Source organism: Desmodus rotundus, chromosome 10, assembly GCF_022682495.2.
Source record: "Desmodus rotundus isolate HL8 chromosome 10, HLdesRot8A.1, whole genome shotgun sequence".
Taxonomy (NCBI): Eukaryota; Metazoa; Chordata; class Mammalia; order Chiroptera; family Phyllostomidae; genus Desmodus; species Desmodus rotundus.
In genome coordinates, this window is record NC_071396.1 from 74,883,308 (window position 1) to 74,903,014 (window position 19,707).

General features: G+C 44.6%; 1 protein-coding gene across 1 annotated transcript in view; it reads left to right on the forward strand.

Moving 5' to 3' along the window:
• GREB1L (GREB1 like retinoic acid receptor coactivator) overlaps nt 1-19,707 on the forward strand; it is a 266,526-nt gene that overhangs the window by 233,230 nt on the left and 13,589 nt on the right. Inside the window, exons 25-30 of the mRNA XM_053913057.1 lie at nt 1,285-1,865; nt 2,069-2,171; nt 4,722-4,877; nt 5,165-5,304; nt 12,314-12,475; nt 12,610-12,814. Coding sequence (XP_053769032.1) covers nt 1,285-1,865; nt 2,069-2,171; nt 4,722-4,877; nt 5,165-5,304; nt 12,314-12,475; nt 12,610-12,814 — 1,347 coding nt within the window. The remainder of the gene's footprint in view (nt 1-1,284; nt 1,866-2,068; nt 2,172-4,721; nt 4,878-5,164; nt 5,305-12,313; nt 12,476-12,609; nt 12,815-19,707) is intronic.

Consider the following 19,707-nt stretch of genomic DNA (forward strand, 5'->3'; position numbering starts at 1 on the left):
TTGGAGGATAGGAAATGGTGACAGAAGGGAGGAGGAATGTCACATCTAGAAGCTTTGGGATACCAACATCAGTGAGGGAGAGGCAAGGAGGAGAGGGGACTTCAGCTTCCTTCCTGTGGCTCTTTAATCATACTCCCTGTCCCTGACTGCCAGAACAGCCCCACGAGGCTCACAGTCTTGGCCTTGCTCTGAGGAACTCACACAAAGGTCATGACTTGCCTTCTGTTTATAGTTTCCCTCCCTTCGGGGCCAACCTGATGTGCAGGCTGTGCTCGCACCACTGAGCACACACCGCCCAGCCTTGGGCCAACTCCAGGGGTCCTCAGGCAGGCTCACTGATCAAAGTGTGCAGGCATGTGGACTCTGAGGTCAGGGCCACAAGAAAAAGACACAAAAGTCAAATGAGCAAGTGGAGTGACTTGGTTTCAATAACCTCCAGTTGCTGGCCATTCATCTAGAACCCCCCAAGTCTGGAATTTGCCCTACATGCCCAGGAAGCACCAATCTGAGCCAGGAGAGGGCCTTATGTCCTGCATGTAATAAGCTTTTGGTTTGTCCTCAAAGAGTGGCTGCCCTGTTAGGGGGAAAACACATTTGCAGTGAATTGACCAAATGTGTAGGGCTCCCTGGGCATGAGCAGCTCCTCCCTGGAGACATTCCCCACACTGGTTGGGGCATCCATGGAAATGCCCACAGCTCGCAAGGTCACCCACAGCCAGAGAGGTCACTCACAGCCAAGGTGGTCACCTACAGCCCAGGAGGTCACCTACAGCTAGCAGTATGTGGTCCCTGATCAGACTGCATAAGGTGGTGAGTGCCACATGAGCAGGACTTGAATGTAGAGTCTGTAGTGGTCAGGGTTCTGGAGTGAATCAGGTGGCGTATCCAAATGAGGTGTAATGGGACTACTTACAGACATGTGGTATAGTGAACCCCAGGGTTCCCTGACCACCGCTGGGCCTGAAGAAGCCAGAGGAGCCAGCATGACATGTGCCACAGCCCTCATAGAGAAAGGCAGCCCACCCTGGTGACCATGCAGGGAGGGAGCTGGAGAATAAATACCTGGTTTCCTACTAGAGTCTCCCATTGGCCAATCCCACCCTGACCTAGCAGGGAGAAGCATGGAGAGGGAGGGCAAATGGAAGATTTCTAGCATAGTTTCTGGAGCTGGTGCACACAGCCTAGTTTCCTGGCCTTACCCTCCTTTCCAGAGATGCCAGGAGCCTGGGGAGCACACCTTGCATTGGTAACAGTGGGTACAGTGTGGGCTCTGTCCTCTTTCAGGCTCCATTATGGAGAATGGGGTGAGCTCTTCCAGCATGGCGGACAAGTCCCAGAAGCAGCCCCTGACACCCAGCTTCCAGAGCCCAGCCAACAGCATGGGACTGGAGGAAGGGGTCTCCACAGGCACAGTGGGAGCTGAGGAGACCCTGAAGCAGGAGTGTGATTCCCTGGGCCCCCAGATGGCGAGCAGCACCACCTCCAAACCTTCATCATCCTCCTCCTCCTCTTCGGGTCCTCGGGCCCTTCCATGGCCTGGTCAGCCTGTCCAAGGTTGCAGGGGCCTACACACAGCCCTGCCTCCAGTAGTGATTCTATCGAAAGCAGCCTACAGCCTCCTGGGCTCCCAGAGGGGTGGCAAGCTGCCATCCTCCTCATCCCTGCTGCCGCACGCCGACGTGGCCTGGGTGAGCTCCCTGCGGCCGCTGCTGCACAAGGACATGAGCAGCGAGGAGCAGTCCCTCTACTACAGGCAGTGGACCTCAGCTCGGCAGCACCACGCCGACTACAGCAACCAGCCGGACCCCAACTCCGGCACCCAGGCCTGCCACCCCCGACGGCTGCTGCTGACTGGGCCCCCCCAGGTAGGCTGGGGCAGGCCCTGTCCTAGGTTGGGGTCCTCAAAAAGGAAAGAAGCCAGGGAAGCTCTTGGGGTGGTAGGGTGGGAGAGTGTGACCCAGAGCAAAGAGGACCTCACTCAGGGGTCTCAGAGCAGGAGACATCTTAGAGCCCAGGTGTGAAATCTCTTTTCCTTCCCTCTCTCCCCAATTAAAAATACTTCCACCAGGTGGGAAAGACTGGCTCCTATTTGCAGTTCCTTAGGATTCTCTTCCGCATGCTCATCAGGCTCCTGGAGGTGGACGTATATGATGAAGGCGAGATCAACACAGGTGAGTCTGAACCTGGGTGGGGCAGGGGCCAGACGTGGAACACTAAACATCAAATCCGAGGTTTTTGCCCTCTGGGATTTCTGCAACACCCAGTGTGCAGGGTTCCTGTGAGATTAAAGGTAACATGCCAGCAGGTGGGTCTAAGTAAACTGTGGCTGTGTTCTTTTTTTGAGATCAGGAGTGGAGTCTTACCCTTCTTTTGGACTCCCCCTCTTGGGGTGCAGCCAGACGCTGGGCAAAAAAAGGCATCTTATGAAGCCCTGTTCAGTGGATGAATTGCTTAGATGGTTAAATCGTTCAGGTTTGAAATTCAGTTGTGGTACTGTGCTTAATGGTCTGGGACATGTTTTATGTTCTGGATACTACGCTCTTGCTGGTGAGTCAGTGTATCTTCTACGTTAACTGCAGGCTCCGAGTGAAGGTATATGGCTTACTCTCATGAGATGAAAACTTCTATGTGTAGAACAGAACACTGAGCCATAAACAAACCCCTTCATATTCGCAGTGACACGCAGGGGCTAGTGCCTCACAGGGCTGTGGGGCTGGTTTTCAGGAAGATCATCTCCAGCCCTCCTCATCCTGTTCCCCTTCCCATCCCTTCCCCAGCTGTTACCTGTGGGGCGGTCCCACTCTGCGTCCCATCCAGCATGGTTACAATGTGGGTGTGAGCGAGGATCAGCCAGCATTAGCTCTGTGGCTAAGGACAAGTTGGCCTCAAATTTATGGCTTCCCATCTCAGAACAATCAACTGTGCTGGAGGGAAATGGGATGGGGGGAGGCAGTGGAGGTAAGTAGAGGCAACTGGGTCAAGCCAGAAGGCATTTTCTATCAGATTGACCTTGGAGAACTCACCTCACTTGCTTTTCCTAAATAACTGACCTATTCTATTACAAGTCAAAGAACTAGTTTAGACCAGAGCAAGACTGGGTAAAATCAGCCATATGTAATTATTTTTCATCACTTTTGGCCGTAGTCTATTCCTTACCAATTCACACATGATTCCACACACACAGTCCCATCCTCCCATCCACATCTCCTTGTTTGTGGCCCCAGCTGAGCTGTACCAGGCCCACCATAGAGGAGATCCAGAGTTCCTGCTTGGCCTCAAAACACTCTTGGCTGCCTGGAGGGGGCTGGGACCAAGAGGGTCAAGGCCGAGCCAAACAGACCAGCAGTGAGGGACCCTCCATCCACTGAGTTTCCCACAAGGCCCCTCAGTGGCACCACAGAGAGCAGTCCCTTTCATTTTCTCCTCAGAGCCTACGGCAGTGCTCATGGGCCTGACTCTGTGCCGTGGGCTGTGAGACAGTCACACAGCCCGTGAGAGGCAAGTTGGGCCTCTATAGTGAGAAGTGCTGTCAGTTCGTCCTTATTCTTTCTCCCTTTTTTCCGTGTGATGAATGTGATGGTGCTCTGGGGAGGCACAGTGACACCATTTTTTAAAAAACTAGAGACTTTAGCTTTTAAATAAAATGCACTCTGGTGGGTGTGGCTCAGTGGACTGAGCACCAGCCTGTAGACTGAAAGGTTGTGGGTTTGATTCCCAGTCAGGGCACATGCCTGGGTTGTGGGCCAGGTCCCACCAGGGGCATGTGAGGCAGCTGATCAATGTTTCTCTCACACATCATTGTTTCTCTCTCTTACTCCCTGCCCCCTCTCTAAAAATGAAAAAGTAAGATATTTTAAAAATAAATAAGTAAAATGCGAACTTAGCTCAGGGACATAGAAATAAACAGTATTCAGAGTTGTACTTCTAGTATTTAGGCTTTTTTTTAAAGTTTCTTCCTTTCTCCCTCTGAACATTGTCAAGCTCTTTGAGCTTACCAATTTTATTAATAACAACAAAGATCATCTCTTTGCATACCTACCCCATGCCTGCCACTATCTGAGCACTTTAAACTCACCATCTGGAACCCCTACTGCAATCAGGGGACTCTGAGAGTTAAGGATGGTGCCTGTGGGTGTGAGTAGGAGGGGACAGAACCTGAATTCAAACCCAGGGCTACTAGTTAGAAGGCTTTACCACGTATCAGATCTGCCTAATGAGCTTTAAACACCCCAACAGGTGCCTGGTGATAAAGGACAAGGGAGGGGCTGTAGCCCAAGCACAGGGGTTTTTTACAGCTTCCCAAGATTCTAGTAGGCAGCAGGCGTTGGGGGTCTTGCTCAACACATTCCTAAAGTCTCATAGGCTGTCAGTGTCTGAAAACTGCACAACTAAAACTCCAAGAACACAGACAACCCAAAATTAAAAAAGCTTTCAGGACAATTTGAGGAGCTTGGGTGGGAGACCAGTTGATCTCATCAGTGTGGGAGGTCGTGGCAGGGTGTGTAGAGGTTAATGCTGAGGCCAGGGAGGGCAAGTGTCCCTCCCATCACGGGTATGAAGGGACAGTTCTGGTTTCCTCCACCTTGGGACATGGGAGTTCATTTTCCTGAAATGCCTTTGTCCCCCCATCTGAGCTTTATATTTCATAAAACCTCTGTCCTGCACACTTGGGAGGGAGACCAGTCCATCTGACTGCTCCGCACAATTTCTTCTTGTCCTAGATCACAGTGAAGGAAGCCAAGTGAGCCAGTCAGAGGGAGAGCCCTGGCCTGACATCGAGAGCTTCAGTAAAATGCCCTTTGACATCAGTGTGCATGATCCCAAGTACACTCTGATGAGCCTGGTGTACACTGAGAAGCTGGCAGGGCTCAAACAAGGTCAGTGCAAGCGGAGCCTGGCTTATCTCTTCTGAAGGTCAAGGGAAACCTAAATGGGGCAGGAGGTATGGGGCAGTTTAGTCTTTGAAGGCATCTTAAGTAATTCTATGCTCTGCTTTTCTCTTCTCTTACACACATACATATCACCTTTTAATTTCCATACCTGCCTCTCAGAGCAGAAAGTACAGAATCCTTGGAAAATCCCTTTCATGGAGTCAAGGACTTCATCCCAGGTGTAGGGGCTTCCAATACATATATGGGAAGGTGTTCTGCCTCTTTATACACAGAAGCAATAAAGGAATACAAAGCTGAAGAGCCCAGGAAGCGAGAAACTGTGTCTATGATGCTGACCAAATACGCGGCCTACAACACCTTCCACCACTGCGAGCAATGCCACCAGTACATGGACTTCACCTCCGCCTCCCAGGTACAGCCCTGTGCCATAACCTGTTACCCAGCAAGATTTTGTATTCTCTAGAAGGGATGAAAAGTGAGACTCCCAGTTTCAGGCCCTAGACAAAGGATAGCTTATTTAGGAGATGGACCCACTCATTTGGGCTTTTTAGGGTTGTGGAAGGCGGGGAGAGGGAAAGAAACTAAGTTTTAGTGTTTTAAGTCACTTCATCAAAATGGTTACATGTCTCAGAGAAGAGCTGAGACCCTGAAAAAAGCTGATCCTGAAAAAACTGGATATACAGTATATTTAGTGAAACTCCCTTTGGGTTGTTGATTAAAATGGTGCTTTAGCTAACAAATCCATGGGGTGTGCCCTTTAAGCTGTAAACAAGTTGTTGATTTGCACCAACCTAGTCCTACCCTTACTGTAGCGTGGGATGGTTTTGACCACCAGGCACACTGAGGAGTCAATATTTGCTCTTTTATTTAGAAAGAACTGAAAGGTAGGAACACAGAAGATGAGCTGATACCCCATAGTATTTGGCTTGTGTTCTGCCAGAGCATTTTTAGGCACAAATGATGGGAAAGGTAGCAAATGAGAGTAGTATCCAGTGCCTGTTTAGGGGATAAGTTTTGTGTTGCTTTCCCCCAATTTATCCTCTTGATTTTTATTACTTGGCTCTGAGCACCTAGAACAGCTCTTCCCTCCTCTAGGACATGTTGCTGGGTGTCCCCAAACTTGCTTCTTCTCTCCAGGAGTAGGTCTTCACCTTTTCCCATCAGGAACTGGGAGGGATACATACTGGAACACTGGACTGACCATTCTGCCCTTCTGATACAGGTTCCCTTTCAGACCTCATTCTCTCACTTGCCGTCATTGTAAACTCTTGGTGGGCTAGTTCGAAATCAGCTCACCATGCTTTACAGAATGTGGAAGATTCATTCCCCTGATCTATAAATCATAGGCTTTTAGAAATTTTCTTTATTGAAAACTCTCTACTTATGTAGATTCTGTGTGATTACAGTACTCACTAAATAGTATATTCCCACATGTGTGAGGTAGAATGAACTAGAATTTAAGGGAAGAGTTACAATATTATTTTTCTGTGAAATGTAATATTTAGGTTAAAACTCCTGGGAAACCTACCTGAATTCTAGTTGCTACTGAAAATCAGTGCTATCCTTTCATCAAACAAAATGTCTGAATTGTAAGGCACGTGAGGCCTTTATGCAGTTCTTCATTGAGCTGGGTAACTGAGAGCATGTGAACTTCCCAGCAATTGAAAAAACAGGTTAGATTTGGCTTCAGTGAGTCAAATGGTTCCTAGAAGTGGAAGTCAGACTTCTAGGCTCAATGACTATTCGAACCTCTTCAACTTCCACTGTATCCAGGAGAGATGGGGCCACACAGGTATTTTAATTTAATTGTACTTAGAAAAATGACATTCAAACTATATTGCCAAGAAATTTGAAAATCTAGATCAAATGGACAAATTTCTTGAAAAAATATAATCTTCCAAAACTCAATGAAGAAGCAGAAAGCCTGAGTAGACCAATAACACCTAATGAAATTGCATCAGTAATCAAAAATCTTCTGACACACAAAACCCGTGGACCAGATGGTTTCACAGGAGACTTTTACAAAGCATTTAAGAGAGAGCTAACCCCCATCCGCCACAGTTATTTCAAAAAATTCAAGAAGATGGAAGACTCCCAAACTAATTTTATGAAGCCAGCATCATCCTAATCCCAAAACCAGACAAAGACATAACAAAGAAAGAAAACTTCAGGCCAATATTGCTAATGAACGTAGATGCTAAAATCCTCAACAAAATATTGACAAACTGCATCCAGCAATACGTTAAAAAGATCATACACCTTGATCAAGTGGGATTCATCCCAGGGATGCAAGGATGGTACAATATTCGCAAATCAATAAACATAATACACCACATAAACAAAAGACAAAAATCATATGATCATATCAACAGATGCAGAAAAAGCATTTGATAAGGTACAGCACCCATTTCTGATAAAAACACTCAGCAAAGTGGGAATAGAGGGAACATTCCTCAACAAAATAAAGGCTATATATGAGAGACCTACAGCCAATATCATACTCAATGGACAGAAACTTAGAGCTTTCCCACTAAGATGAGGAACAAAACACGGATGCCCACTTTCACCACTCCTATTCAGCATAGTACTGGAAGTCCTAGCCACAGCAATCAGACAAGAAAAGGAAATAAAAGGCATCCAAATTGGAAAGGAGGAGACAAAACTGTCATTGTTTGCAGATGACATGATAGTGTACATAGAAAATCCTATAGACTCCGCCCAAAACCTAATCGACCTAATAAATGAATTTGGCAAGACAGCTGGATACCAAGTCAATACTCAGAAATCAAAGGCATTTTTGTACACTAACAATGAAACATCAGAAACAGAAATCAGGAAAAAAATCACATTTGATATAGCAACAAGAAAAATAAAGTACCTGGGAATAAACCTAACCAAGGAGGTAAAAGACCTGTACTCAGAAAACTATACAACACTGAAGAAAGAAATTGAGGAAGACACAAACAAATGGAAGCATGCACCATGCTCATGGATTGGAAGAATTAACATCATCAAAATGGCCATACTACCCAAAGCAATTTATAGATTCAATGCAATCCCTATTAAAGTACCCATGACATGTTTCACAGATATAGATCAAACATTTCAGAAATTTATATGGAACCATAAACGACCCTGAATAGCTGCAGCAATTTTGAGAAAGAAGAACAAAGCAGGAGGGATCACAATACCTGATATCAAACTGTATTACAAGGCCACCGTAATCAAAACAGCCTGGTACTGGCATAAAAACAGGCACATAGACCAATGGAACAGAACGGAGAGCCCAGAAATAAACCCAAGTCTCTACAGTTAATTAATATTTAACAAAGGAGGTAAGAGCATAAAATGGAGCAAAAATAGCCTCTTCAACAAATGGTGTTGGGAGATCTGGATAGCTATATGCAAAAAAATGAAACTCGATCACCAACTTACACCATACACAAAAATAAACTCAAGATGGATAAAAATTAAATATAAGTCGTAACACCATAAAAGTCCTAAAGGAAAACATTGGCAGGAAGATCTCAGACATTCCACGCAGCAACATCCTCACAGACATGTCCCCTAAGGCAAGGGACATAAAGGAAAGAATAAACAAATGGGACCTCATCAAATTAAAAAGCTTCTGCATGGCTAAAGAAAACAGCATTAAAATGAAAGGAGAACCAACTATTTGGGAAAACATATTTGCCAATGATACCCCGGACAAGGGTTTGATCTTCAAAATATACAAAGAACTCACATGACTCCACTCCAGGAAGACAAAAAATCCAATTAAAAAATGGGCAAAAGATTTGAACAGACAGTTCTCCAAGGAGGACATACAGAAGGCCCAGAGACATATGAAAAGATGCTCAGCATCACTAGCCATCAGAGAGATGCAAATTAAAACCACAATGAGGTACCATCTCACACTGATCAGAATGGCCAACATAAACAAATCAATGAACAAATGTTGGAGAGGATACGGAGAAAAGGGAACCCTAGTACACTGTTGGTGGGAATGCAGACGGTGAGGCCACTGTGGAAAACAGTATGGAATTTCCTCAGAAAACGAAAAATGGAACTGCCTTTTGACCCAACAATTCCACTGCTGGGATTATACCCTAAGAGCCCTGAAACACGAATCCAAAAGAACATATGCACCCCCATGTTCATAGCAGCACAATTTACAATAGCCAAGTACTGGAAGCAACCTAAGTGCTCATCAGCAAATGAGTGGATCAAAAAACTATGGTACATTTACACAATGGAATTCTATGCAGCAGAGAGAAAGAAGGAGCTTATACCCTTTGCGACAGCAATGGATGGAACTGGAGAGCATTATGCTAAGAGAAATAAACCAGACAGTGAGGGACAAATACCATATGATCTCACCTTTAACTGGAACATAATCAACAAAAGGAAAAAAGGAAACAAAATATAACCAGAGACTTTGAAATTAAGAACAATCTAATAGCCCGAGGAGAGGGGGGAGGAGACAGTGTGGAGAAGGGTTTTCAGGAACTACTATAAAGGACATATGGACAAAACCAAGGGGGAGGGTGGAAGCAAGGGAGGAAGGTGGGATTGGCTGGGGTGGTGGGGAGTGGTGAGGGGAAAATGCAGACAACTATAATTGAACAACAATAAAGTAATTTTAAAAAATTCCAAATTCCCCCAAATACTTTGTTTTACCAATATTTTTAAAGTTCAAAATCTAAATAAAGTGATGCTCTTAATTAACATTTTAAAAAACAACAACAAAATGAACAAGCAGAACAGAAACAGACTCAAATTCAGAGAACATGTTGATGGTTGCTAGATAGGAGGGGCATTGGAGACTTGTGGGGGGAAAGGTGCAGGGATTAGAAGTATAGATTGGTGAAACAAGATGGAGGTGTAGGTAGACATACTGTCCCTCCTCGCCAACCAAAAGAAGGACAACAACAATTTAAAAACAAAAACAACCAGAACTGACAGCAAATCCAACCTGAAGGAAGTCTTGACAACCAAGGAGAAGAAACATTCATCCAGACTGGTAGGAGGGGCGAAGATGGGTAGCCAGAGCAGACGGGACTAGCGTTGCTGGGCCAGACCCAGAGACTGGCAGATTGTGGAACAAATGGGGCAGGCAGTGCGAACACTAGCAGACCCCGCAACCCTACATTCGTGCATAGATAAACCAGGAGGAATGGCGGAGGAGAGAAGCAGACCACGCAACCTAGGGCTCCAGCTCAGGGAAATAAAGCCTCAAACCTCTGATTGAAAACACCCGTGGGGGTTGAGGTGGTAGCAGGAGAAACTCCCAGCCTCACGGGAGAGGTCGTTGGAGAGACCCACAGGGGCCTAGAGCGTGCACAAGCCTACGCATTAGGGAATCCGCACCAGAGGGGCCTAGTTTGATTGTGGGTAGCGGAGGAAGTGACGGAAATCCAGCAGAGAGTGGAGCAAGTGCCATTGCTGCTTCTCGGACCCTCCCCCATGTACAGCGTCAACAGCAGTGACCAGCGTTACCCCACTCTGGTGATCACCTAAGGCTCCGCCCCTTTACGTAACAGGCGTGCCAAGACAAAAAAAAAAGACCCAAATGAAAGAACAGTTCAAAGCTCCAGAAATAGTTCAACTAAGTAGCAAACAGGTAGCCAACGTATCAGATGCACAGTTCAAAACACTGGTAATTAGAATGCTCACAGAATTGGTTGAATTTGGTCGAAAATTAGATGAAAAAATGACGGCTATGCTAAGAGAAACAATAGTGATGCGAAGGAAACTGGGACTCAAATCAACAGTGTGGACCAGAAGGAAGAAAGAAACATTCAACCAGAAAAGAATGAAGCAACAAGAATTCAGAAAAATGAGAGGCTTAGGAACCTCCAGGACATCTGGAAACGTTCCAACATCCGAATTATAGGGGTGCCAGAAGGAGAAGAGGAAGAACAAAAAATTGAAAACTTATTTGAGCAAATAATGAAGGAGAACTTCCCTAATCTGGCAAAGGAAATAGACTTCCAGGAAATCCAGGAAGCCCAGAGAGTCCCAAAGAAGCTGGACCCAAGGAGGAACACACCAAGGCACATCATAATTATATTACCTAAGATTAAGCAGAAGGAGAGAATCTTAGAAGCCGCAAGAGAAAAGGAGACAGTTACCTACAAAGGAGTTCCCATAAGACTGTCAGCTGGTTTCTCAAAAGAGACCTTACAGGCAAGAAGGGGCTGGCAAGAAGTATTCCAAGTCATGAAAGGCAAGGGCCTACATCCAAGATTACTGTATCCAGCAAAGCCATCATTTAGAATGAAAGGGCAGATAAAGTGCTTCTCAGATAAGGTCAAGTTAAAGGAGTTCATCATCACCAAGCCCTTATTATATGAAATGTTAAAGGGATTAATCTAAGAAAAAGAAGATCAAAAATAGGAACAGTAAAAATGACAGCAAACTCACAGATATTAACAAACACACCTAAAACCAAGACCAAAGAAAACTAAGCAAACAACTAGAACAGGAACAGAACCACAGAAATGGAGATCACATGGAGGGTTATCAACAGGGGAGTGGGAGGGAGAGAGAGGGGGGAAGGTACAGAGAATAAATAGCATAAATGATAGGTGGAAAATAGACAGGGGGAGGGTAAGAATAGTGTGGGAAATGTAGAAGCCAAAGAACTTATAAGTATGACCCATGGACATGAACTATAGGGGGGGAATGTGGGAGTGAGGGGGTGGGCAGGATGGAGTGGAGTGAAGGGGGGGAATGGGACAACTGTAATAGGATAATCAATAAATATATTAGAAAAAAAATTTTTTAAACGTATAGATTGGTAGTAACAGAATAGTCACAAGGATGTAAAGTACAGTATAGGAACTATAGTCAATGATATTCTAATAACTTTAGTGTCAGATGATTATGAGATTTGTCAAGATGATCACTTGGTAGGTTATATAATGTCTAATCACTGAGGTGTACAGCTGAAACTAATGTGATATTGTATGTCCACTTTAATTACAAAATTAAAAAATATTAAAAATTTTAAAAAAGAAAGAAAAAGAGAAATGGCATTCATTTGACCTGACCCGCATAGAGAAGGGTTTCCCCCAGAACTGGGCACCTTTGGGGAAGTTTATATAGCAGGACTTGCATAGGTACATTTAACTTGGGCATAAAACTGAGCAGTGGTGGTTCTAAGAACATGAGGATTGCAGACAGTGCCAAGCCACCCACAGACAGGCTGTGTAGGGCTGAGATGCTTGCCTCTTGTGTCAGCCGCAGCCACTAAAATATGAAACATTTACCTTCCGAATCCTGTCCATGTTGCACACAGTCAGGTCCTGTGGCAGGTGTAAATTCAGGCCAGTTTGCCTCTCTTAATAACTTTAACAAGTGGCCTGGAAGTTTACAAACTGTGAGCTTACATTCCTTCCCTTTCTTTATAAACATAGATGCCTGATTCTACCCTTCATGCATTCACGTTCTCTTCCTCTATGCTGGGAGAAGAGGTGCAGCTCTATTTCATCATACCCAAATCCAAGGAGAGTTATTTTGTCTTCAGCAAGCAAGGCAAACACCTGGAGAGCATGCGGCTGCCCCTGGTCTCGGACAAGGTGGGTGATAGTGTCTGTACACAAGGACTTAAAGGCCTCAGGTTCTATATCAGGTCCTCTAAGCTGCTTAAACCTAAGGGTTTTAATTTCCCTTTTTGGTCTCTGGTTTTTGTTTTTGTTTTTTCTTTCAACAGAACTTGAATGCAGTCAAGAGCCCTATTTTCACTCCTTCCAGTGGTCGCCATGAGCATGGACTCCTAAACCTTTTTCATGCCATGGAGGGCATCAGCCACCTGCATCTTCTAGTGGTCAAAGAGTATGAGATGCCGCTGTATCGCAAGTACTGGCCCAACCACATCATGCTGGTGCTTCCCGGCATGTTCAATAATGCAGGCGTGGGTGAGTCCCCTCTGCCCCTGCCCCCTGGCTCGGGAGAAGGGCTGAAAGATAAACCAAGCTCCACTCCCTGGGTGTGAAATTTTCAAAGGTTTTCCTGCCTCTGGGAAGTTCCCTGCCCTCCTCACCAAAGGACTTTTGACTCCTCTTTAAATATTTATTTTTCCTTTGTCTGCAGTTTTGCAGAACTTTTAACTACTAGTAACTAAAGAAGTCATTGGTATACTGAGACCCTGGGAAGTGTAGGTTCCTGGGCTGGGCTCGCCAGCAGCAGCAATGTAACAGTGCAAAGGATGGTCTGAGGGGGCAGAGAGGTAATAGTTCACTCCAGGCTACAGGCAGCTGGCAGGGTCTCTGAGATATCACTGATCAGTTTAAAGGCACATGACAAGTTCTAGGAGGTTCTACACAAACGGAATTGGAAGCATCATTACTGCCTATGACAGTCATCTTAAAAGTGCCTGGAAGAAGTCTTCCTGCTTTTCCCCACAGAGTTTAAGAGCAATGGGCTGATTCCTCCAAGGGGAGCGCACATGGTCGTTGAGTGTGTGACAGTGCTGTGCGAGGCTGAGGAGATCCAGAAGTCCTTCGTCCACCTTAGGCAGGAAAGCTTGAACTGGACTGGTGGTTTAGAGCAGTACTATCCAGTCACTTCTTATATGGTAGTTCTTAACCATTTTCCCCACCCACTTCTGTGGGTGTCTGACTCAGTGCAGTGTCAGAAGGGGAGGGTCAAGAGATGTTAATTGACACTTTAGACTGTTGGAGGGAAGAACACCAGCCTCGAGCTGGAGGGAACAGCAGATGAGACCTGGGAAGTCTCCCCAAATCCCCAAGGTCCTCCTGCCCAGGTCCTCTCACTTGCCATTCTTTTCCCACTTCACTTCTGTCCCTCCCTCCCTCTAGTCACCTCTCATTTCCTTCTTAGGTCTCTTCATTTCTTGCTCTCCTTTCCACCCCTTTTCATGTCCTTAAACCTCAACCTTAATATGGGATTAAAATATTTTTTAAAATTAGTTTATTATTTTGATGCAAGTGTATTTTCTATCACTTCATATCAAATGAATTAAGACTTTAACATACTTCTGGTCCTTTATCCTCCCCCAAACTAACTAAAAAAATACAATTTTTGTGAATATGACGCTCAAATTACCCCCTTCTGTGCCTTACTGACATTTAGGTGAAAGTTTCCTCATCCCAGATCAGCCTGAATTTGTTTAGTGTGAATTTTGCCATTTTTGATAATTTGGGGACAGAGAAACCAACATATATTCAAATGAAATAAATGCAAATTACTTTTAAAATATTTTACTTGTGGTAAGAAACACATAGCTTAAAATTTACCATCTCAGCCATTTTTAAGTGTACAGATTGTTAGGGTGGTTGGTGATGAGGGCTATGGAAGAATTCACAAAGAGAAGAAAGTATAGAGAGTAAAGTTTTTATTCACTAAGAAAGGAGAGGGGCATGGTGTAGAGAGATACACCATCCTTGAGGGGTGGGGGCTTTGAGATTTTTTTGGAATATAGTTGGATTTAAAAAGGGTGGGAGGGTGCTGTTGTGTAGCTCCGGGGCTTTTCAGGGTTGTAACAGGAGGCTGCAGTTCCTTGATGTTATCTTCTGCCTGTGGCTGTAGGGAGGGGTTAGTTTTATTCTTGTTTCCAGTAATTTCCAGTTCTGGGGACTTAAGCTCAGAAGATTAAAATGGCAGTCATGTTTAACAAGGTCACAGGCCTGCTCAGCAAATGGTGCCACAATAGCAAATGGAGCTGGCTTTGTCCTTTCATTCCCTCCTCTGGTTTTAAAATGGATTTCTTCTTCATGACCTGGATCTGGTTTGGGGGAGTAGGAATGACGGTCTCTTCTCTGGATCTACTTCAGGCAGCCTAGGGCTGTAGAGCTGTCCCTGCCTGTGGGTCCAGGTGTGGGTCCTTAAGGAGAAGAAGGTGAAATTGGACAGCCCAAAAATTGAGAGCTGTGCCTGGAGGCCATTTGTGGAGAGAATCTTCCAGAGCCTGGAGGCTCTGTTGAATGAAGGATATGAGATATTTGAGGAGACATGGCCTAAAAACGAAAATAAAGAAAAAGGCTGCTATAGATCCCAGGAAGGGAATTAGCCAGGCAAACTTAAAACTGGTTTTAATATCAAATATTCTGTCTAGAACACAGGATCCCTCTTAATTTATATAAGTACTTAATATTTTTAGCCTAATAGAATATTACTAGTTACGCCATCAGAAGCAGAAAACATACCACATGTAATACACAAATTCATATCACATGAAGACCACATACAAAGACTGAGCACATAAAGACCATACACATAATTTGAATTACTAATTTTTGTAGGCAAAATATAGCATTTCTCTTCTTTGCTTTTGACAACTTTCAAGAAGACTGGAAAGGGGATGGAAGGTCCTAAATACCAAGCAAGAAGACCTGTGGAGACTCAGTAAAAGCTTTAAGGAAGAGGCTGGGTGTGGCTACTGTGGCCCCTGAAAGGTCAGAAACCTGGTAACAGAAGATATATGCTGCAGATGGAGGATCGGGAGTTATAGTCCACACCAGCAGAAAAGTAGAAAGAGATAGATGTGTTTACCCTGTGCCTGAGGGTGACCTTACCAATGATGAGAGCTTCACTCAGATGCCTTGGGAATGGATTTAACCCACTCAGACAGGGGACTCAAAAGAAAGCCAATTTGAGAGAGCCACACAGGCAGATAGAAAGCATGTTGAGAGAGAAAGCCTGTTTGACCCGTGAGTGTGTTTACCCCATGCCCTCGGGGTGGCCTTACCAATGACCAGAGCACCAAACAAAGGGGAAGGAATAGGCCCCTTCGAACATTAGGGGTGATGGGTTCCTGACTCACTGGACCTCATGTCCCAGGTGTCATCTGGGGTTGGTTGCTGTAGGGTGACTCTGTGCCCAGAAGGCAGCCTTACCTTCTATCTCAGCATTGACAAAACACACTTTGAAGAAGGATTGATTGCACACCTGGTAGGTAGCTTTCCCCACATCCGACAAGGATAAGAGAAAGTGTAATGAAAGCAACTCCAGGTACTTCTAGGGTCATCACAGAACACCAGAGGGAAATTAGGTGGAGGAAGGGGTGCTGGAGCCTAAGGTTTCTTTCTTCACAAATTTAAAACTTTCACAATCTTCACAAACCTTTCTGCAACTTTTTCAAACTTTCTTATCCCTTTAGAAATAGCCATCTTTATAATAACTTACTTTTGATCCATGTCCTTTAAAACTGCATTTCCATGCCTCATGTCTTCTATTATTAAAACCATACAATTTCTTCTCAACTTAATTTGAACTTAACTTTTAGAAACCTTAATTTCCCATAATTGAAAGGTAAGCAACCGGCAGTCCCTAGACGGATTTAGGAATACATGACCATTGCAAACAGGTTCCTCTATTAGTAAACTCTCTCACTTTCAAGAAACACACCTCCGATAAAGCACAAGACATTTATCCACAGCTCTGAATCCACTCCGAAGCCTCTTTGTAATAAAAAGCCAAAAGCAGGTCTAGCAATCTATGTTTCAGTATCTCATATTATTTAAAAATATCTAGACATTCAATAACTTTTATCGGAATTTACTAATTCACAAAGGAATAGCTATTCAGATATAGCTAATGTTTTCCCCCTTTTGATAAACATTATCTCTCCAAAATTTGTATTTTAAAAGATGGCCTAGACAAGAGTTCTTGAAGAAGACCATGTGTTTGCACTTCAGAAAGGTAGGGAAAGAAAAGGAAGCTTCTCCTAAAAGGACTTTGGGTCCATCAGGCAAAGGGATGGAAAAGCAGCTTGAGTTTAAAATGCCACTTTTTTCTCTGCATTGAGACACAAGACCCAATTTTTCCCAGGATTTAGCAGCTCCCTAGTCTCCAAAGGTGGAGAATACAAAGTGTTCTACATGGGAGGGGAATGAGATTTTCTCCCTCTTTGGACACTTTTTGTTATTTAATGTGGGCACAGTGGAGCCAAACCTAATTCCAAACGGGAGTTGAATGCGGGGCTGGGGTTAGGCAGGTAAGGAATAGCGTCACCCCTGCTGAGTAACATTGATTAGAAGAGCATGGCCTTAAGGGATTAGAGTGCTGCTCAGCTGGAAACAAATATGGGGGTGGGAGGTGGTAGAGCGAGGCAAGTTTGAATGAAAAGGCAGTTAGGAGAAAGAGGCCTGGAATCCCAGCTGAAGGTTAAAATTTTGTCTCCTCTCAGTAATTAAACCTAAGGAGGAGATGGAGATGGCGACAGTGTTGTAGTTAAGCCAGACTTCCTGGTCACCCAGTGTTGCAATACTGGGTGAGGCCAGGCTGCGCTGCAATAGAAAATCAAGCACTGGGGCTTGTGATCAGTAAGTCCCAGAGTGTTCAAGTTCTTAAGTAGACAACCCAATGGGGAGTCCTTGGGCAGGGTCGATTGAGTATTGCCCATGGTGAGAACTACGAAAAAGAAAAGGGAAGGATATCTCAGGAACGACAATGGGGGGGTGGGGAGCAGGGCGTGGCACGGGGAAGGTTTGAGGAGGGCGTCCCCAACTCAAAAGACCTAGGGGTCAGCAGCCAGAGCTGAGCATCCTGGAGGCTGAGGGCAGACCGAACTCGAGGTTCTTCCTCAGAGCCAGGCGTCCCAGGGCCCAAAAGCAGACCGAACCAGCAGGGAGTCAGTTAGAGGCGTCCCAGGGCCCAAAAGCAGACCGAACCAGCAGGGAGTCAGTTAGAGGCGTCCCTCCCAGCAGAAACCCTGCGAATGTGGTCAACCCAGTACTAGGGTTTACAACAGTGAGATGCGCGGATAAGCTGTCACTTTCTATAGGAAGTTTTCATCCCGCGGTTCAGAGACTTACCGATCACTGGCCGTGAAGATGGGCGAGCAGGAGGCTGCCCGCAGAGTTCGGAGAGATGGAGAAGGTTTAGAATAGTCTCTCCGAACCTCACCGAGGGTTAGAGGGTTAGACCAGGTTGAGCTTCCGCTGCCCACTGCTCCCCTAGTCGCAAGTCTCAGGAGGACAGAGGAGAGGGAGAAATACAGAATGTCCCCCTACGGGCCACCAAAATGTTAGGGTGGTCAATGACATGGTCTATGAATGAATTCACAAAGAGAAGAAAGTATAGAGAGTAAAGTTTTTATTCACTGTCCAAGAAAGGAGAGGGTCATGGTGTGGAGAGAGACACCAGCATTGAGGTGTTGGAGCTTCGAACTTTCATTGGATTATAATTGGATTTTAAAAGGGAGGGGAGGTGCTGTTGTGTGGCCGATGGGCTGCTGGGGCGTTGTAACGGGAGGTTGCCCTTTGCTCCAATGTTATCTTCTGCCTGTGGCTGTAGGGGAGCAGTTAGTTCTGTTCTTGCTTCCAGTAATTTCCAGTCCTGGAGACATATGCTCAGAAGAGTAAAATGGCAGTCATGTTTAACAAGGTCATAGGCATGCTCAGCAAATAGCAAATGGGGCTGGCTCTGTCCTTTCACAGGTCAGCAGTGTTGGGTACATTCACATTGGTGTTCAACCAATCTCCAGAACTCTCGCTTCATCTAGCAAAAGTTAATCTCAGTTCCACTAATTCCTTTTTAAGGCTGAGTAATATTCCATTGTATATCTACACATTTTCTTGACCCATTCATCTATCAATGGACACTTTGGTTGCTCCTCACCTTTGGCTATTGTGAGTATGCTGCTGTGAACAAGGGTATACAAATATCTTTTCAAGACTGTTTCAATTCTTTTGGATATACCCAGAAGTGGAATTGTTGAATCATATAATAATTCCATTTTTATTTTTTTAAGGAATTAGTATACTGTTTTCCATAAAGGCTGTACAATTTTATTTTCCTACCAACAGTGCGAAATGATTCCAGGTTTTTCATATCCTCACCAACACTTTTTTTGTAGTAGCCACTCTAACGGGTGTCGGGTGTATCGTACTAGGGTATGATTTGCAGTTCCCTGAGGATTAGCGATGTCATGTATCTTCTCACGTGTGTTTTGGCCTTTTGTGTATTCGCTTTGAAGAATCTATTCACATGCTTTGCCTACTTTTTAATCGGGTTGATTTTTTTTATTGTTGACTTATATATTCTGAATATTAACCCCTTATCAGATACATGGTTTGTAAATATTTTCTCCCAATTTGTAGGTTGCCTTTTCACGGGTGTGTCCTTTGCACAGAAGTTTCAAATTTTTACATAGTCTGGTTTTCTGTTTTTCTTTTGTTTCTCTGCTTTTGGTGTCACAGTCAAGAAATCATTGCCAAATCCAATGTCACACGCTTTTCCTCTGTTTTCTTCTAAGAGTTTTATAGTTTTGGCTCCTACAGTTAGATCTTTGATCCATTTTTAAAAAGACTTTATTTATTCATTTTTAGAGAGAAGGGAAGGGAGGGAGAAAGAGAAAGAGCAACATCATTGAGCTACACGAGCCAGGGCCATTTTAATTTTTTTATATAGTGTGAGGTAAGGTCCAACTTCATTCTTCTGCATGTGGATATCCAGCTTTCCCACCAACATTTGTTGAAGAGATTGTTCTTTTCCCACTGATGCTTCTGTCAAAAATTGACCATATATGCAAGAGTATAATGCTGGGCTCAGCAGTTTTATTCCATTTGTTTATATGTCTGTCTTTATGCCACTATCACATTGCTTTGATTACTGTGATTTTGTAATACACTTGAAATCAGCAAGAGACCTCCAATCATAATTGCTCTATGATTTCCAGGACCATGTTAAATGGAAGTGATAACAGCAGGCATCCTTGTCTTACTCTTTTTTAAAAAATGATTTTGTTTATTTTTAGAGAGAGGAAGAGAAACATCAATGTGTGGGTGCTTTTTGCATGCCTCCCCCAACTGGGGACCTGGCCCACAACCCAGGCATGTGCCCTGAC